The sequence below is a fragment of the Cyprinus carpio genome, chromosome A12, assembly GCF_018340385.1.
Source record: "Cyprinus carpio isolate SPL01 chromosome A12, ASM1834038v1, whole genome shotgun sequence".
Lineage (NCBI taxonomy): Eukaryota > Metazoa > Chordata > Actinopteri > Cypriniformes > Cyprinidae > Cyprinus > Cyprinus carpio.
In genome coordinates this window covers 23,612,947-23,633,718 of record NC_056583.1, presented here as the reverse complement: position 1 = coordinate 23,633,718, position 20,772 = coordinate 23,612,947, and the positions used below count along the sequence as shown (strand labels likewise).

At 34.8% G+C, this 20,772-nt stretch overlaps 1 protein-coding gene across 1 annotated transcript in view; it reads left to right on the top strand.

The window, feature by feature from the left end:
• The window catches only part of LOC109092652 (dedicator of cytokinesis protein 1-like), a 195,070-nt gene that overhangs the window by 120,282 nt on the left and 54,016 nt on the right, over window positions 1-20,772 (top strand). The window contains exons 30-31 of the mRNA XM_042768077.1: window positions 18,149-18,227; window positions 19,519-19,619. Of these exons, the coding sequence (XP_042624011.1) occupies window positions 18,149-18,227; window positions 19,519-19,619 (180 nt within the window). The remainder of the gene's footprint in view (window positions 1-18,148; window positions 18,228-19,518; window positions 19,620-20,772) is intronic.

Genomic DNA, 20,772 nt, shown 5'->3' with positions numbered 1-20,772 from the left:
GATTTATGGTGTGAATGTCGATGCGGTTTTTGAGAATTCATGTACATTGCTTTGTAAAGATGGTGCCATCTTCACACATCACAAGATCTCTCGTTTCCCGTCTGGATTAACTTTGCCAACTCTGAGTTAATTTTAAAATCAGTTGATGTTTGAGCTGTCATCTTTGATATGTTTTTGATCTGTGTTTCATAAAAGTGTCCTAAATTAGTCTGAAATGTGATCCTGCAATTTTTAAACATATTTTTATCCCCAAAACTGCCATCTCTCCAACACGTCTCTCGTTAGGAATGAACCGCACCTGCTGATAGTGTTGTCTTAGCACCCAGTTAATTATAGTAATTATGCAAATCAGGTAATGCCACAGTCACACCCATAAAATTCGCTTGATATTCATAGGAATGTGCCAAGACATTTGTATAGTTATATTTTTTTATATATAACTAACCACATGTCTATGAATATCATGTGAATTTTATAGTGTAATGTGAATTATATATTAAAATGTCAAATTTTGTACTACCTTTCAAAAGTTTGCAGTCGATAAGATTTATTTTTTGAAAGTCCCTAACTCTCACCAGTGCATTTATTTGACAAAAATACAGTAATATAATGAAATGTTATTCTTATTTTTTTATGTATTTTATTCCTGTGATGGCAAAGCTATTTTTTCAGCAGCCAATTTAATGCACATCAATGCTTCCTTGCTGTATAAAAAGAAAGGAAAAAAATTGAATATACACACACACACACACACACACGTGTGTATGTATATGTGTATATATATATATATATATATATATATATATTATACACACATATGAATCAAAATTTATGTATAATTAAAAAAATTATGCTTAATATACTAAAACACACTTGATGAAAAAAACAATGCTGTATAAAAAGAAAAATAATAAATAAGAATGAAATAAAATAATTATAATAATTATAAAATAAATAGTTGTTAAATAAATGAATTATGTTTAATGTATTTGCATGCGTGTAAAAGACAGAGTTTTGAGCAGTAAAGTGTTCTAAAGTTGTGTGATTGTTTTGTAAATTCGCTCTGTGTTTTCCCCCGTGGTGAGAGAAAGAAACATTGTAGCTCAGGATAGTTTTTTATTTTAAAAAACTTGCTAGATTAAATCTGGTCCTCTAGAGAGCTGGAGGTGCTCTCGTTGTAAACTGCAGTTTTTATGAGCATGGGTTCGGTGTAAAAGTTAGCAATGCATTATTAAGAGCACGTCTCTCCCCTGCATAAAGTCTTATAAAGTTTGTGATTTTTCCCTCCAGAGATTGGCTTTTGTGATGTCAGCATTTCATCTGCTTATAAAACGGTTGGGCTGCCGGAGGACATCATGTCTCTCTGATAGGAGCTGATTCTCTCTCTTGTTTCTCAGTCTCTCGGTGTAGTTTGGTGAGCGTGACCTTTCTCAGGCTCAGAGCTGCTCTCCATTCAGCCAGTGTGACTCAATTTACACACGATGACATTTGTTGTTCACTCGCTGCTTGCTGTTGTTGCAGGCCTCTTGTGAGTTAGATTGAACTTTATTTAAAAAAGCACAAAAGAAACAGGGTGCAAAAGGTCCCTTAAGATGCTCCATTCTCTGCATGATTCAGGGTTGACCTGTTTGAGTGAGTGAATCACATGGTTTGAAGTGTTTTGAATGAGACGTTCCTCATGCCCCTATTAAATAATCAATAAACAGATCTGGGCTGTGTTTTCCAAAAGCATCATAAGCCTAAGTAGATATATATATATATATATATATATATATATATATATATATTGGAGTGAGAGAGAGAGAGAGAGAGAGAGAGAGAGTGTGTGTGAGGTGTTTGTTTTTAGAGTTAGTCCTTTACACTTTCTTTCTTTCTTTTGTGCTTTTTTTTAAAGTTAATTCTTATTGAAACTGCCCCCCATAAGAAAATAATTGGCAAGATTTATTTATTTATTTTAATTTTTGTATTACATTTGTTTTATTTCTGTTCTTTTAATATATATATAGTATATATATAGTTTTATTTCTACTAGTTGCCATTGAGAGGCATGAAGAGGACACAGTGCTGCACTGAAATGAGAATCATTTATTGATGAGCTGAAAACAGGAGAGGAGTGATTGTCTGACCCCAGGACCCTGATCATCGGTTTCTCCCAGTCTCATTAATATTTACGGGCACATCACTAGGACTGGCCTGACATCAGTGTCATTGTTTTGCTCTCTCTCTGTCCCTGAATAAGCAGTGAAGGCCCTGCACAACTCACAGAGACAAATGTAGATCTTCACACCTAGCAGCTCATTTTTAATGCAGGTAGTGACATGAGTTGTTCTGTGAACTTCTCTGACAGTTTTGAACTTTGAGAGGCATGGTTTCATATACATTTTTTATTTTTTTTTAATCCAGCAGAATCAAACAAACATACAAAGCTAATGCATTTCTGAATGCATTGATGCATGAAATTGATCCTGATCCTGTATAGCTAGAAGCTTCTGCATTCACATACACACACAGAATATGTTTCCAGCACTCTCTCTCATGCTTGAGTAAGTGTTGCTTGTGTGTTGTTGTGCTGTTTATCTTCTGTGTGGTAGAGTGCTGAAGTTATTCACTTGTAGTGATTGAAAGGCTCTGAGGTGTAATGGCTTAGATGCCAATCTTATTATAAGCCAGAGAGCTCTGGCAGTGTGAAGATGTTCTCCATCAGCTGGGCCAAACACCTCCATCCGGCTCACACCTTAGACATCTCCAGCTGTGAGTCAAATGAACCCTTCAGGCCTCTCAGATTCATGAGTATCAGAACATCGGCGGCATCAAAAAAGACCCCTTAATCTCAGCGAGTCGTGTTTTGTTTTCAAAGCTCTGATGGTTATCAGCCGTAATCTCAGTGTTGCTCCTCTGTGTGATCGTTAATCTTTCCCTTAAACACCTCCATCAGCTCTCTGGCTTTGAGCCTTATTATTCTGAAATAAACTCATCCAAATAAGAATCAGAATTGCATTTACTGAGTAAATAAAAATCAGTTACTCTCATACTGACCAGCCATTTGTTGCATTTGTTGCAACAAAACTAGCTACCGGAGTGTTGCTAAGGTGTTTGAGTGTTTTTAGAGTGTTGTTACGGTGTTTTGAATGTTGCTATGCAGTTGCTAGGGTATTTTAAGTGTATTAGAGTTTTGCTAAGCAGTTTCTATGAGGTTTTGAGTGTTTTTAGAGTGTTTTTAGGGTATTTTGAGTGTTGCCATGCAGTTGCTAGGGTGTTTTAAGTGTTTTAGAGTGTTGCTAAGCAGTTGCTATTAAGTTTTGATTGTTTTTAGAGTTAGGATGTTTTGAGTGTGTTAGAGTGTTGCTGAGCAGTTGCTATGAGGTTTTGAGTGTTTTAAGATTGTTGTTATGGTGTTTTGAGTGTTGCCATGCAGTTGCTAGGGTGTTTTAAGTGCGTTAGAGTGTTGCTAAGCAGTTGCTATGAGGTTTTGAGTGTTTTAAGATTGTTGTTATGGTGTTTTGACTGTTGACATGCAGTTGCTAGGGTGTTTTAAGTGTGTTAGAGTGTTGCTAAGCAGCTGCTGAGGTTTTGATTGTTTTTAGTGTTGTTATGGTGTTTTGAGTGTTGCCATGCAGTTGGTAGGGTGTTTTAAGTGTGTTAGAGTGTTGCTAAGCAGCTGCTGAGGTTTTGATTGTTTTTAGTGTTGTTATGGTGTTTTGAGTGTTGCCATGCAGTTGCTAGGGTGTTTTAAGTGTGTTAGTGTCGCTAAGCAGTTGCTATGAGGTTTTGAGTGTTTTAAGATTGTTGTTATGGTGTTTTGAGTGTTGCCATGCAGTTGCTATGAGGTTTTGAGTGTTTTAAGATTGTTGTTATGGTGTTTTGAGTGTTGCCATGCAGTTGCTATGAGGTTTTGAGTGTTTTAAGATTGTTGTTATGGTGTTTTGAGTGTTGCCATGCAGTTGCTAGGGTGTTTTGAGTGTTTTAGAGTGTTGCTAAGCAGTTGCTATGAGGTTTTGAGTGTTTTAAGATTGTTGTTATGGTGTTTTGAGTGTTGCCATGCAGTTGGTATGGTGTTTTAAGTGTGTTAGAGTGTTGCTAAGCAGTTGCTATGAGGTTTTGAGTGTTTTAAGATTGTTGTTATGGTGTTTTGAGTGTTGCCATGCAGTTGGTATGGTGTTTTAAGTGTGTTAGAGTGTTGCTAAGCAGTTGCTATGAGGTTTTGAGTGTTTTAAGATTGTTGTTATGGTGTTTTGAGTGTTGCCATGCAGTTGCTAGGGTGTTTTAAGTGTGTTAGAGTGTTGCTAAGCAGTTGCTATGAGGTTTTGAGTGTTTTAAGATTGTTGTTATGGTGTTTTGAGTGTTGACATGGGTTGCTAGGGTGTTTTAAGTGTGTTAGAGTGTTGCTAAGCAGCTGCTGAGGTTTTGATTGTTTTTAGTGTTGTTATGGTGTTTTGAGTGTTGCCATGCAGTTGCTAGGGTGTTTTGAGTGTTTTACATAGACTGTAAAAAAATATGGACGTAGTGTCCGTGACGTCACCCATAGACTCCTCAATAGCGGTTTTGAAGCTCAAAGTGTGCAGAGCGGGCCGTCGCCATCTTGGCAGCGCGTCACCGCGCGACTCTCCCGGAAAATCGAAACTGGGCAAAAAGGCGGGAGCTGGTTGCTGAAGCCACGCCCACCTAGCGCGAGGGCATTGTCAGCAGCGGCAATCCACCTGTCACTCAAGTGGCCACGCCACTATATTAAGCAGAACTTTAAGGCTTAATATAATTTAAATGGATGAGTTATAAAAAAAATCACCCCCCTCACCGTTGTCATGAAGGGCAAAATTAGCAATATAGACAAAAATCATTTTTTGAACCAGGCTGTAAACATGTTTTTTTCTGCTGTAAAGTTGGGCATTTTAACATAAGGAGTCTATGGGACTGACTCCCTTTTGCAGCCAGCCTCAAGCGGCCAGTCGATGAATTGCAGTTTTAGTCACTTCCTTATTGGCTTCACGAGAGAGAGCGGGAGGTTGCCGCTCGGTGTTTTAGAGTGTTGCTAAGCAGTTGCTACGAGGTTTTGAGTGTGTTTAGGATGTTGCAATGCAGTTTTTAAGGGGTTTTCAGTTAGTGTTGCTAGGGTATTTGAGTGTTTTACAATGCTGCGATGCAGTTTTTAGAGTGTTTCAATGCTGTTCCTAAGGTGTTTTAGATTTTAGAGTTGCTTTGCGGTTTCTAGGGTGTTTAAGTGTTTCTAGAATGTTGCCTGGGGTGTTCTGGGTGTTTTACAGTGTTGCTCTTTGGGTCTTGATGAGAAGTTTCTGAGATAATTTGTTTGTTTTAGAGTGTTGCTATGCAGTTGAAAGGGTGTTTTGACTGTTATATATGGTGGTGTTGGGTTGTTTGTTTGTTTTTTGTGTGTTTTTTTATTTTTTGTTTGTAGTTTGTGTTTGTGTTTTTAGAGTCTCAAAATGTGTAACAGCGCAAACATACTAGCATCAAACTCCAATGAAGTTGATTGCTGTATGTGTGATGGCAGTTCTGAGTCTGTTAGCATGCCTATGTAGGCATTTGACATCACGGCAGCTCAGTATGTTTGGAGTGGAGTCTGTGGATCTGTGGACAGTAGTGCGTGTGGACTGTCGTATGCCAGCGATGTAAACCAACAGCTGGACAGATCAGTTCCACTCACAGCACCCTCAGTCTCTCTCTGCAATGCATCATCAGAGCTAGAACATCACTGATGCTCTTTTCTGTTCTGTCCACCAATGGACTGCTGATGTAGTGCTGTGAGAGATCATCATGGAAGTGCTGTTACTTTTCTTAATAAACCATATTCATACATGATTTATTCTCAGTAGGTTGTACAGCCAGGGCTGAATTCTCTAAATTAATTATTATTTACAGCTTTAGATGCCTTGAAATCAAAGGAATGGTTGTATCTAATTGCATTTATGAATGACTGTCACATGTAACTGATCAATCACAGAGTTTATTCAGCTGTGATAATTATGCTGGAGATAATAATGAGCTATGTTAATATGTTAATATTAGTCAGCCTGTAATCCTATAATGCACTCGTGAATTGAAAAAGCAGGCAATCCATTCAAATTTCATAATTTTATTTGCCTTTATTCCCTTTTTTATTCTGGGAAAATGGTTTCAAATGGCTGCAGCTCACTCCAATCACACAATTACGTGCTTGAGTACTTTAATCATTTTCCTAACCAGAAGAGAACACATCATTTGTTTCCTTTTTACATGAGTAACAAATGTCATATGCATTAAAAAACAATATGAAATTGATTTTAAAATCTTTTTCTCTCTAGTTCAACAACTCGGTTTGCTCTTTTTTTTCAGTAAAGCACCCATAATGACTGCATACAACCGCTTGAGAATAATGTTTCATATTATCCTGAAGCTCATATGCAACAGTAATCATTAGCTCTCTTAAGTTTATTTACATTTTCTAGTCTCTCTACATTGATAAATCGAGACCGTTTTTGAAAGTCAAAAAAATATTTCTGTGAATATATTTCTATTTCTATATTTCTATTTGAATATATTTTAAAATGTAATTTATTGCTGTGATGCAAAGCTGAATTCTCAGCATCATTACTCCAGTCTCCAGTGTCACATCATGTCACAAATTATTATAATATGCAGGGTTGCTGCTAAAAAAAAACATGATTATTACAATCAATTTCTTATTAGAACATTGCTTTGTTCGATTAGCATATGCTAATGGCAGACTGTATGTGTCTGACGGTGTTTTTGTCTCGTGTGTTTGGTTTGCTGGACTCTACAGTGTACGCAGCATTAGCTGTGACTCCTGGGTAAATTAAAAGGTTCGGCAGATTTAATTATGAGCTGTTCAATTTTCAGGATTATTACATGGCTGCTTTATGTCTTGAGGAAGGTGGGATGTGTGATGGAGTCTCAGCTCTCGATCCTCTGAGCCCAATTACCCATAATCCAGAGCTTCTCCTCCAGAGACATTGTGTAAGGTCTCAGTCAGAGAAGGGAAGCATCAGTAGAAGAACGAACTGGAGTTCAGCACAATATCTAACACATGCAGATATGTCTGTGGTTCAAGCTCTGCTGTAGATTTAGGTGATGAATTATGTGATGGAGTTCATTTTATTTTTTATTTATTTGAGATTTGTTTGTTGTTTAAGATATGCTAAATTGCAGTGATATGATGATGAATCAGTCCGGCGGTGGAGGGTTTGACCTTGCTTTATCTTTAAACACAAAAATGAGCTGGAGTCTATTCATGCTAGCATGCTAATGGATGCTGATCGCTATCGCTGCCGCTTTCTGAACTCAATTAGCAGCGTGATTGTGTGATAAACTCTCATTAGCATTAAAGCTAGATGAGCGTGCAGATCATCCAGCATCCAGAGAGCGGCTACGGGCTAAATGAAGACTGAGAAATGCATAAATTTAGTCGTTAATCAGAAAGAACAGGGTTATTCGTTTGATAAGGACAAATTCGTCATGATTGACTTAGCATATTGTGGCATGATGAGGTTTCCAAATGCTTAAATTTAGCGGAAGTTGGGAACATTTTGTTAGCGCTATTTAGGCAGCTTGTATTATTTATATTTTTCCATCGCTCAAATCTGAATGACTTTTGTGTGCTGTTTTCAATTCAGGACTGAGAATGAGAGAATGTAGTGCACAAGGTGTTGTGGATCAGTGTGGATGTGTGAGGGGAACGGCGCTCCGCTCTGGCTCTCTAATGGGTTTACTGTAATCACTTTAGGAAGGGTTTTATCCCGTGTGCCGTTCTGACCCATCCATCCCGCACACCCACTCCACTGCTGACACCACACCACACACTCATTTAACACTAATTAAGAACCATTTAGCAAGTGTGTGTGTGTGTGTGTGTGTGTGTGTTTTAAACTTTAGAGAGCTGGCAGGAAACCAGCAGTGTAGGAACTAGTGTGATACTGTATTAATCTTCTTCGGCTTCAAAAGTTTTTATTTATTTTTTTTAGTCCTAAAATATAAAGTCCTAAAATATAATGATTATTAGTCTGTGCGAGCACACCGATTGAGAAAGACAATTTGGCAATATATTTTTACTTGAAGTTTTTACACTGAGTAATAGTAAATTTCAAATTTGATTTCATATTGTTTAGTCAAAGTTCATTTAAAGCAACAATCCATGTGATTTTATAAGTAAGTGGTATTTTTTTTTTATTATATTTTTATCATCCAGGATTCACAAAAGACTGGAAAAATGTGGGGGGTGGGGTCAGAAATGTATTGGTCAAAGCACTGAATCCATGAAATCTCTCAGAAAACCTTTGTAAAGAGGAGTGCCTAAAACTTATATATAAGTTAATAATATAACATGCCCTGAATAATAGTAAAAGTCAAATTTTATTTCATATCTAGTCAGAATTCATTTAAATCAGTAAGCCTCGTTGCAGTGTTTTTGGATGGCTAAGTGTACTGTATTTTATTTATTTTTATTTATTTGACATTTATGTATGTATTTATTTATCCATCCATCCATCCATCCATTCATCCAGGATTCATGCAAGCCTGGAAAAGTGTGTAAAAAAAAAAAAAAAAAAAAAACTTGTTTATTGTTTTTTATGCTACAGCAATGTGATGAAAACATCAATAGGTGATTTATAGTTAAGATTAATAATCCAAATAGTTTTTTCTTACTTGTAGTTCATCTAAGTGTTTTTTTTTTTTTTTTTTTTTTTTTTTTATGGTTTTTATGATTATTAGGTATTTATATTTTTTGTGTGTTTTTTGTGATCTTACAGTATCTTTGAATTCAGCTCAACCCATCACAGTTCGTCTGTCTGTGGTAGTCATGTGGGAATCAGTAGAATCAGTGTTCTGATTACAATCGGTTTAAAAGTCCAGTCTGAATGATAATGCAGTGCAAATGCATGTGCAATGCCATAGAAATGGCACAATGACACATGGAACTAGCCAATATTGTTTTCACTGAATATAATAAATGACTGTGGTGTCGATCTAAAATTCTTTTCCCACTCATCTTCTGTGAAGTGGTGCATGATAACTTTGTGCCACAGGTGCTTGCTTCGAACTCTCATCTGCAGACGTCTTGTTTTAGGTGTGAGAATGCATGTTTGTACTGCTTGATTAATACGAGCATCATTGCACAAAACGTTGTGTGCTTGTCGTCTCCTAATTAGGACCAGACATAGATAATTAAGTCTGGTTTTTAAAACAAAGAAAAGGAGGATGGTTAGTATGCAAAAACAGCGAGAAACTGTTCAAAAGATTCAGTCTGATTTGAAGCTTTTGACATAAACACACACATCAACTCGATCGCTTTATTTATAAGTTCAGATTCATCAGTCGAAATGATGTCATTCCGATTAAAACAAAAAGTGTCCATAAAAGCGTGTCTGTTGGGTGTTCCTGTACTTCCCACAGTACTCTGTCCTAGGTCTTACTATGGCTGTCTCCAGTGTTTTGGGGGAACACTGTTTCTCTGTGTATTCTCTGTAATGTTCCTTTTGGAGAACGTCTTTCCTCAGCACCGAACGAACCCTCTAAGGAGCCCAGAGCAGTGCGAGCGTCACGTGGGCCGCAGCGAGTGATAAGTGTGCGTGAGTTTCCTGCAGGCCGTCAGGTAGACGCACGCGTGTCTCTGAGGACAGCAGCAGATTTCAGCGTCAGCAGCTCTTCAGGGGATCGTCGTGCTGCATGTTCACTGCTGCAGAAAATTGCCTGAGATGAGGAGAGTGAAAACCAGGAGTTTAAGAAACTGAGAATTTGCTCTCCTGGAGGGATGAGGAGCAGCAGGTGGAACGCTGATGTTAAACTGAAAGAAACCCTCAGTTTTGTCTGCAATCACTGTTTCTTACTGCATTTAACTGCAGTTAGTGCTGTTTGCTAAGGCTCTTATTTTATTTTATATTTTATTTTATGTTATTTGTTAATTTTTATTTGGTTATTTCTTATTTGATATTTTAAAATTTTATGTTAGAAATTGTTTTATTTAAAAATATGTATATATTAGATTTTATTTATATTTATTTATTAAAAACAAGTTCATTCAGCTTATTCTTATTCAGCATGTATTTTATTTTATATATTTTTATATTTAATATGTATTTTAATATTTAATGTTTTTTTATCATTGTTTTATTTTGTTTTGATATTTTAAGTTATTTTTAGTTTAAGTTGTTATTTTAAAAGTTATTTATATAACATTTGTTAGTTATTTATAAATGTTTGTTTATTCATTCATCCATTCATTCCCAGCTAAAAGTTTAGGGAAAAAATCAGTAATGTCTTGGTTTAAAACCTTGGATTCCCTGGATTCGCTCTGAACACCTTAGCAACTGCATTGCAACTGTTTATTTTATATTTATTTTTAAATTACATTTAATTTTTAATACTTTTTCCCAGGCAAGACTTAAGGAAAAATCAGTAATTGATTGGTTAAAAAGCACAGAAATCCCTCAAATCACTTGGAATACCTTAGCAGCCACATAGCAACCACTCTAACACAGCATAGTGATGATTTTTGTACGAGCAACTCTACTCACACTTCCATTTATAATATGCAAAAATCTATTTTAGCAGTCATTATTACTCATTATTACTGCATATTTGAGTCTGTTCCATTTTGGCGGTCGTCATGTTTTGTCTGGAATATTTTCCCTGCGGTTGTTTAAGCGCTGTTAACGTGAGTAATCAGTTTACAGATTGATAGCACTGCTGCGAGCTTCTTCAGTAGCAGAAAGCGTTGTGATGTAAAACAGAGCAGAAATGTGAACGGTGATGTAGTCTCTCTCTGGGTAGATGACGGTGACTTTCTCTCCTTCGTGTCGTCTGTAAATGCAGCATCAGCGCAGGCCAAATCTGTGTAACTGGCAATCACGCTGCTCGCTGAAAACCTCCCACCGCTCTTAATTATTAATATTCATTTCCTGTTCAGACAGAACTACCTCATCTTCCCGACTCACGTTACAATCATCATCTTCTCCGTCTCCCTCGATCTCTCATCAGTCAGCTCTGTCTAGCCGTGTTTAATGACACACACCGTTTGCAGGAGACATTAGCAGACTCGAGGTTAGCATTGTCTGCTAGTTCAGCAGAGGAGCTCTTAGACCGTCTTCTGATGGTGAAGATGGGAAATAATTCAGCTTAGGCAAAGATCGCCAGTTAACAGACTGCAGTTCAGATCTACATTTCTCTTTCTTTTTTCATTCTTTCTTTCTTTCTTTCTTTAACAGACTGCAGTTCAGATCTACATTTCTCTTTCTTTTCTTTCTTCTTCTTCTCTTTCTTCTTCCTTTCTTTCTTTCTTTCTATCTTTCTTTCTTTCTTTCTTCTTTCTTTCTTTCTTCTTTCTTTGATCGCCAGTTAACAGACTGCAGTTCAGATCTACATTTCTCTTTCTTTTTTCATTCTTTCTTTCTTTCTTTTTGTTTATTTATTAAATAATTTGTTTAATTCATTAATTCAAATTTGTTTGTTTATCCATTTATTTGTGCATTCATTTATATATGTTGTTGTTTATTTGTTTATGTATTTATTGCATTCATATTTATTTATTTTATTTATTTATTTAGTTTTATCCTAGATTTACAAAAGACTGGAAAAGTGTGGAAAGAAATTATGTGGCACAAAGTGAAAAATTCATTCATTCATTCATTCATTCACTCATTCATGCAGTTATTTATGTATTGATTGATTAATTCATGAATTTATTTATTCATTCTTTCATTCATTTTTTTCACCGATTCATCAGTTTTTAATCTTTACCCTGGAATCACAAAAGATTGGTAAAGTGTGAAAACTGGAATGTTTATTTATACAGTATATCTTAGTTTATTTATTTAGTAGCGCTCTATTTTTCCTCCGTCTAATCATCTTTGGCTTGCTCAGTGGGTTTGTGAGGTTTTATTCTCTGTAGAGCTGTTTTGGAGTGATTTGTGTGGTGAAAAGTGCTACATAAATACATTTGGATGGAATTGAATTAATTATGTATGAATTTGTACTGCACAAAGCAGCAGTTTTGGAGAGACTCCTTTGACTGTTCAGGATTTATTTGTTATTTCTTTTATGGTATATTATGTCTGCCAACTGCAACAGTTTAACAGTTACTCAAGTGCGCATTGCTTATTTAATTTGAATTTCATAGTCGTGCACCATATTAACTTGTGAAACACTGAGTTTTGATTGTTCAGAAGGAAGTGTAGACCTTTAGAAAGTTAATCAGATCCCTCTGAGCTGGAGATTTCTTCAATTAGAGTTAAATGAACAGGCAACGTTTCAGCTGCCGCGCGTGCACAGATTTCCAGTTTGAACTGAAGCTGTGAGAACTCATATGCATAAATATGCAGCACTGATTAATTTACAGTGAGGGCCATAAACTAGAAGAGAGCTGAGATTTCACTTCATAACGGCACATACGGTGGCCCGCTGTGGCCAAGCATAATTATTTTTCTGTCTCAATGCAAAATAAGTTTCTGTTTTCATTGAGAGAAGGCAGAAAATGTATGTAATGTATTATATATATATTTTTTTTAGATAATAATGGTGTAATTCTCATATATTTATTTATTTCACTGTCACATCTGTGCATGAGAAGTTTAAAACACGATAAAATGTATAGGTAATAGATAAAACAAATTAATATTTCATAATTTTTAACAAACAAACACACACACACACACACACACACACACACATATCTATATATGTATGTGCTTGGTAGATTTTTACATGCTGAAAATTGTTCTAGGAAATGTAGTCTGACTGCTTTTTGATTACTTTTAGACTACTTTTGACCTAACTCAGTATAATATGAATAATATGTAATCATGGAGCCCATAAAAAAGTAACTGGAATCTGATTATGAGCATTTTATAACATACTGTAATCTAATTATCAGTACTTATTTTTTGGAATCTGATTATAGAATCCAGATTACATTTAATCAGTCACTACTATATTGTGTGTTTATTTTTGTGTGTATTTATTTGCATGTCAATATTTATTTTATGTTTGAAAGCTCTGTGTACAGTTGCAGCATGCAGTATCATGGTCACGCGAGCTGATTTCAGCCGCCTGACCTCAGTTTTCTGCTAGAAAGTAGTAGTAAATGGATGTTTTTGCAGTCCTCTGATGCATCAGTCCGGTCAGAGTCATTAGATCTGACTGCAACACAAACACACAAGCATCTGTTACTGAATCTATGAAATCTGAATGTGTGAAATCTGATGGTGTTTCTAGTCTTTGCCCTGCCGTGCTCGAGCGTGCTGACTGATTGGCTTTAATTGTGAGGGGATGTTCGGCTCTTGGTGAAAATGAGGCTTGTCTTTGCTCCGTTTGCATCCCAGACAGATTTCCGGAGATCAGAGCTCAGCTGCTGTTTGCGTTTGGCTCACACGACTGTGTCTGCATGCATTGATTACTCATGTCAGTGGTATTAAAGGGAAGAGCGCATAGGGATCATTAAAGTGGGATCCGTTTAACCTCGTGGCCTCATATTGAGCTGCTGCGGCATTAGAGGAATAGTTTTTTGGTCTTCTGATGAACAGATAAACTGTGTAAGAGCTGTGTGTTGCTGAAATGAGAGCAGTTCATCTGTGCTCAAACGCGGCCACATTCATCAGTGCTACTTATGTGTTAGAGAAAAAAACAGAATGTGCTGGTGCTGTTTTTCTTGGATTGTTGATCCAGTTTATTTATAGAGTCAAAAGGAATTGATGAAATGGATTGAGTTTGACTGAAATTGATTGGGTGATCCACATTTGACGGCGTCTTTGAGCCTCTGTATAAAGTCCCATGTGAATTTGATTTTAAAAATAGCCTAAATGTGTCATTAAGAAAGTGTACCTTCATGATTTACTGTCATTTACAGACACCTACAGTATGAATTTATTTTATTTTATTATTTAATTTTAATTTTATTCTATTAAATTGTATTTTTATGTAAAATGTAAAAATTTTAATTTTATTATTTTAATATTTTTTTTTTTTTTATTTTATTTTTTTTTTTTTTTTTTTTTTTTTTTTTTTTATTTATTTTATTTAAGTTTTTTTTGTTTTTGTTTTTTGTTTTTTTTTTATTTCTGTTTCATTTCAGTTTATTATTATTTTTTATTTTGCTTTAATATGTTTTTTATTTGTTTTTATGAAAGTTTTCCTTTATCAATTACTGTCATTTACACACATCAATAATATAAGTTTCCATGAGCTTATTTGTTCTTATTTTATTTAATTTTATTTTGTTAATTTTACTTTGATTTATTTTATTTTATTATTCTATTTTTTGTAGTAATATTTTTTAATTTTCTTTTATTATGTATTTTGTTTTATTTATTTTTTGTTTTTGTTTGTTAAAATCACAATCTTAGCACAACCTTTTGACATCTTAGCAATCACTCTATCATTATGATTATGATGATGATGATGATTTTTGCCTTGTTGTTTTTGTTTTTTATATTTAATTTTTTTGCACAACAAAAAAAAAAAAAAAAAAAAAAAAAAAAAAAAAAAAAAAAAAAAAAAAAAAAAAAAAAAAAAAAAAAAAAAAATATATGATGATGATGATGATGATGATGATTTTTGCCATTCCATGAACTGCGTTTGATATATGTAATAAGTCCCGTGAGTTAAAGGAGTAGTTCATCAAAATGATAATTTACTGACCTGTATGACCTTTTCTCCAGGTGTTTTTCCATGTGTTCTGCATGAGTCTCAGATGTGATTTACAGTGACACGTCCTGATATTCTGTAAGGTCACAGACGCAGTAGATCTTTAGTGTTCAGTAGACTAGAATACACATCTAGTGTTCATCTGTACCAGTCTGTCCTGATCCTGCAGATCAAGGCAACAGTTTGTTTGGAAAGAAATTAAAGCTTTTTTTTTTCAGTGAGGATGCCTTGAATTCATCAAAAGTAATTCAGCAGCAAATCATCATATTTTAATGATTTCTGAAGGATCATGTGACACTGAAGACTGGAGTAATGATGCTGAAAATTCAGCTTTGATCACAGGAATAAATTAATTTTTACAATTTATTCAAACAGAAAACAGTTATTTTAAATTGTAATAATATTTCACAATATTACTTTTTTTACTGTATTTTTAAACAAATAAATGCAGCCTTGGGGAGCAGTCAAGAGATTTCCTTCAAAAATTAAAAAAGAAATCTTACTTACCCCAAACTTTTGAATGCTAATTTAGATTGATGACAGAGCGATGTTTAATGCCACAAAGAACTACAGTATTACACTTTTACTTACAGTTGGCATACTTACAGTTGTTTCTGCATATTAAACTGAGATGGAAATTATATATATATATAAAAAAAAGGTTCACCTCAGGAAACGATAACTTGTTTGCCTTCCAGAAGATGACTTTAACCAGTGATTTGTGTTATAATGTCAGGCGCGGCACTGAGCAATCTATCATCCTGACACAAAATGTATTTTTGACTGTAGAATAGAATTTTCAATCAATGAAATGCAGTGTGTTATGAGCTGCTGTTGCATTTCTGTTTTCTTTCCTGTTCTTTATAGAGAGCTTTGTTCTGCATGTTTGGGAGCTCTAAAACACTAATTTCCGATGTTAAAAATGATTTCAAATGTCACTGTACGTCAGTATTCTAGATCAGATGGCAGGATTGAGTTCACATAAATGAAGCTGTTATTATGAAAGGCGTTGTGCTCTTGTGTGCCTCAAATTTCCACAACAATAATACAGAAACATGGGTCATGTTGGAGATGAGTAATTTCATAGCACAGTAACAGTTTATATGATCATCCACAGTTAGCTATTTTTCATAGAAAAGAAATTAATGTATAAATAACCCTGTGTTTTAATGCTTAATTACACTACTTATTTGATTTTGAAAGTGATTTACTCAGCACTCAGCAAGAATGCATGTATTTGTTAAAAAGTACAATAAAAGCAGTAATAATGTGAAATATTATTACTGTTTTAAATAACTTTTTTCTTTCTATTTGAATATATTGTAAAATGTATTTTATTCTTGTGATCAAAGCTGAATATTCAGCATCATTACTCCAGTCTTCAGTGTCACATGATCTTCAGAAATCATTCTAATATGCTGATTTGCTGCTCAAGAAACATTTCTGATTATTTTTAATGTTGAACACAGTTGTGCTGCTTATATGTGAAACATTATATTTTTTAGGATTCTTTGATGTATATAAAGTTCAAAAGAACAGCATTTATTTAAAATACATCATTTCTGAATAAAAGTATTAATTGAAATTTTTAAAATAATAATCTTGCTGACCCCAAAGTGTATGTATTATCCAGTTAATTATTACAATAAAACACTATTTATTTTATTTTATGCTATGCTATGCTATGCTATGCTATGCACGCAAACCAACAGATCAGACACTTCCCACTCTATATTTTCATGTCTCTTTGTTTTCATGTTCAGTCTCACGTTTAAATAATAAAAAGCAGTTCTACTCATTGACAGCAGGGTACTGATGCATGTACCGCGGTGTCAACAATATAGTAAAAGTTTCTAAAGCAACATATTGAAGCGACTGCTGCTTTGATACACATGCTCATTTTCATGCGTGTCAGATTAAATCTGCCGTCTGCTGTGACTAAAGTCTGTCGTCAGTCTGTCTGTCCATCTGTTGATTCAGTAAAGCTCACTTGCATTATTAATGTCTGCAGTCACATTAAGCAGCTATTTTTCAGCAGCTCATTATAAGCAGATTGTATCTGTTGGCCCTGATGAGAAACTCTCCATCTCTCTGTAACAATGAAGGAGTCAAATGTCCTCCAGTGCCGTGATGTTAGTGCTCGCTCGCACTCTTTATCTTAGTCAAGCAGAAATTCATTCGGCTCGTATCGCGCCGCCCCGCTCGAGATTAAAGGATGATTAATAAGGCTTCTGATGCGTTTACACAGCCAGAGCCTTTTAAGACGACTTACAATTCAGTCGCTGATATGCAGTGGTGCTAATGAGATGTCAAACATCTGACAGACGCTCACACATGAGGGGTCAGACACTTTCATGTTGGAAATTAATAATAAGAAACTTGATTTTTGACGCTTGATATTGAAGCACTGGCTGGTGTTTCTCAAGTGTCGGTTCATCACATTTTGATCATGCTGGACATTAGACCACTTAGCAGAACAGGTAAAGTCAACATGAAATAAAAATACATTTTATGTATTTATTAGTAATTATTAAATAAATAAATAATTTAATTTCTTAATACACATTCCTGGCAATCTTGATGTTAAAATGTATTTATTTATTTATTTATTTTAAATATAGCATTTCATCAAATGAATTAAATTGCTTTCAGAACATCATCTTTGATGTAATGATGTTAATTAGCTATAATATAAATAATCTCCTCAAATTGTGTTTTATGTTGCAGTATATTGCTGTATTTCTTTGTTTGTTTGTATTTTTAAAAAAATGAGCATATAACAATAGAAAAATAAAAACTTGTTGCAATTTCGTTGCAGGCAAAAGCATTTAATACAAAACAAAAAATGTTTTTTAGAAGTCATTATAGATTGCTTGCTTTATTTGCATCTTATGCATCTTGAGACTCCTGCTCCTGTTGGGAAATGTTAGGAAAAAATGCCAAATTTTACAGAGCAGAGAGCGAACATGACTGCTACTCACATTGCGGATGTGAAATGATCGAGACATTCAATGCTTTGAATCTGTTCATCTCGATTTGATTGCAGATTGTCATTTTGCAGTCTCTCTGTTCTGTTCTTCCTCTCCATTTGCTCTTTTCTTTTCTTCAGCAGTGACACAGTTAGAGAAGTATATGAAGATTTCTTGTTCTCTCTCATAGTTCATTAGCAATGGCCTTTATTGAGCTAAGTGAATAGAGCGTCTTTAAAGCTCTCTAATATCCTCCTAATGTGGTCTCAGTGTGGCGGAGTTAAAGACCTGTGATTAAGTTTATCATCTGTAGTTTATGTGCTCTTTGCTGCACGCTGAACGTAGCTTTAGTTCTGTGACAGGAATGACATTATTCTGTGTTTAACTGGCTGCATTTATGGTTCATTTAAAGGATGTGGTTAAGAACAAACACGCTCATTTAAATATGATAATGAATGAAAATGAATGGATAGAGTATGGCTGTGATCTCATTGCACTAGTTTTCATTGAATTTCATTTTTCTCTGATTTCAGAGTCTTCCTGCGAGCCATCAATCAGTATGCTGCCGTGCTCAGCAAGAAGTTTCTTGATCAAACCAACTTTGAGCTGCAGGTGAGACTTCAACATCAAAAAATCCGTTTGACTTTATTGCTTGGCGCAAACAAGGAGACAGTCCCCATCCACTGGAATTATATGCTAAGTCCCCTGATGTGCTAGTTGCATTCAAGTTGACGTATTCCTGTTGCATGTGCATTATTTATATATATATATATATATATATATATATATATTATATATATATATATAATGTGCATTATTTATATATATATATTGCAGTATTTATTGAATTTGTTCATTTTATAAATACGTGTTATTTATTTATTTTATTTTCAGTTTGGTTTTATATATATATATATATATATATATATATATATCTATATATATATATATATATATATATATATATATATATATATAATTTTTTTTTTTTTTTTTTTTTTTTCAATTGCCTTAATTTTAGATAATAATGTTAACTGGCTATAATGTTTCTAATCTGTTTATATTGGGTTTTATATTGTAGTACGTTGTAGTATTTATTGTATTTATTTTATACAATTCAGTTATTTAATGCATTCCTGGTCATATGCTTTTGTATAAAATAAATTTAGTTACATGTAATGTAAATTGTGAAGTGTTTACTTCATCTATGCTTTCAGCTTTTCATTTGTTGTCATTTAATTTATTACATTTAATTTAACTTTAACTATTATTTCCAATTAAATATTGGAATAATACCAGCTAAATTGAGTCTAATTTTGTGTTCAATGCAAGAAAGAATATCAGTTTGAACATTTGTAGGTGAACTGTCCATTTAATATCTGTATAATGCATTAAGACTAGAAGTGTAATGCAGTGAAAAGCAATGAAAACAAATGTATAGTTTATTTATGAAAAGCATGTTTTTTTTAATTGTCACTTTCAGCCTCGGGTTAGAGAAGGTTCCAGCAGGGATAATTCAGTTTCTCTATCAGAATAACTCATGACAGGCTAATAGGCTGCAGTTTCCCAGCATCTGATTTGAATATTTGAAGCGGCTCTTCTCTGAGCTTTGTGCTCGTGTTGGTTGTTATTCTTATCCCGGTCCTCGTTTCACCTATGAACCTGTCTGATGATGCACACTTTGGCTTTCAAGAGACAATGAATTAATTTGAAATAATTGTTAAGTGACATTAGCTCTTCAATAGCAGTGTGTTTTTGTTCATACATCTCTCAAATCTTTCACGCCAAGTATCAAGCTAATCTGCATAACCCATCCCTCATTCTTTGTGTATAAAAATGAGTGATTCTTCAAACGACTCGATGAGTATTACTTTACTAAGTGATCTCTTCTTTTTTCTCTCAGCTGTGGAATAACTACTTCCACCTCGCTGTGGCGTTCCTTACCCAGGAGTCTTTGCAGCTGGAGAACTTTTCGAGTGACAAACGGGCCAAGATCTTCCAAAAGTAAGCATTGTTATCACAGACACCTACCCACAATACACTGCTGCAAAATACTGTCACATTAAAGGCATCGTTCATTCACCCTCAGGCCATCCAAGATGTAGATGACAGGGAAGTCGTGGCCTAATGGTTAGAGAGTTTGACTCCTAACACTAAGGTTGTGGGTTCGAGTCTCGGGCCGGTAATACCACGACTGAGGTGTCCTTGAGCAAGGCACCGAACCCCCAACTGCTCCCCGGGCGCTACAGCATAAATGGCTGCCCACTGCTCCGGGTGTGTGTTCACGGTGTGTGTGTGTGTGTGTGTGTGTGTGTGTGTTCACTGCTCTGTGTGTGCACTTTGGATGGGTTAAATGCAGAGCAAGAATTCTGAGTATGGGTCACCATACTTGACTGTATGTCACGTCACTTTCACTTTCACTTTTTTTCTTCATCAGATTTGGAGAAGTGTAGCATTGCATCATTTCATCACTGGCATGAGCTCATTCTTGTAGATCACTGTCTGTCAGGAGTCTTCGGCCTCTCAAGCAGCTTCTTCTCAGGAACACGAGCACACGTTTTCAAAACCGCCCATTATCTCAGGACATGCGGTGCTGGCGTCAGTAAAGGCACCTCTTTCTTGAAGGCGCTTTTGCTTTGAGGTTGTGGGTGAATTCACAGGAATTGAGTAACCAGCGACTGCGCACCAAACTTTTATTTTTTTCAATGGGAAAAATATGATAATTACATATACAGTATTTTTCAGATAAACGGGACTAATACAGTATCGGATCATATCAGTCTTTTCTTTACATAATTTTAATATTATTGAATTATTATTATTGTTGTTGTTGCTTATTTCCCCATCATCTAGCACACTTAAAAGGGAAAATGAAAGATGTAACCCTTAAAGAGCGTCTCTTAAAACAGTCTTGTCTTGTAAAAGCATGTTTGAGCGATTTGCTAAGAACATAGTGATGGATTAAACGATTTTTATTAGTTTTTTTTGAACAACATCCAATTTTAAACAATTAATTTATTCTGCCAGTAATTTTAATCAGCCATAAAAATTAGTGGTATCAACTAGAAATGTATGGTTCATTTATTTGTATGTGTTCCATTTATTGTTCTATTTATTTATTTGCGCCTTTTTTATTATTGTGCATTTATTTTTAATT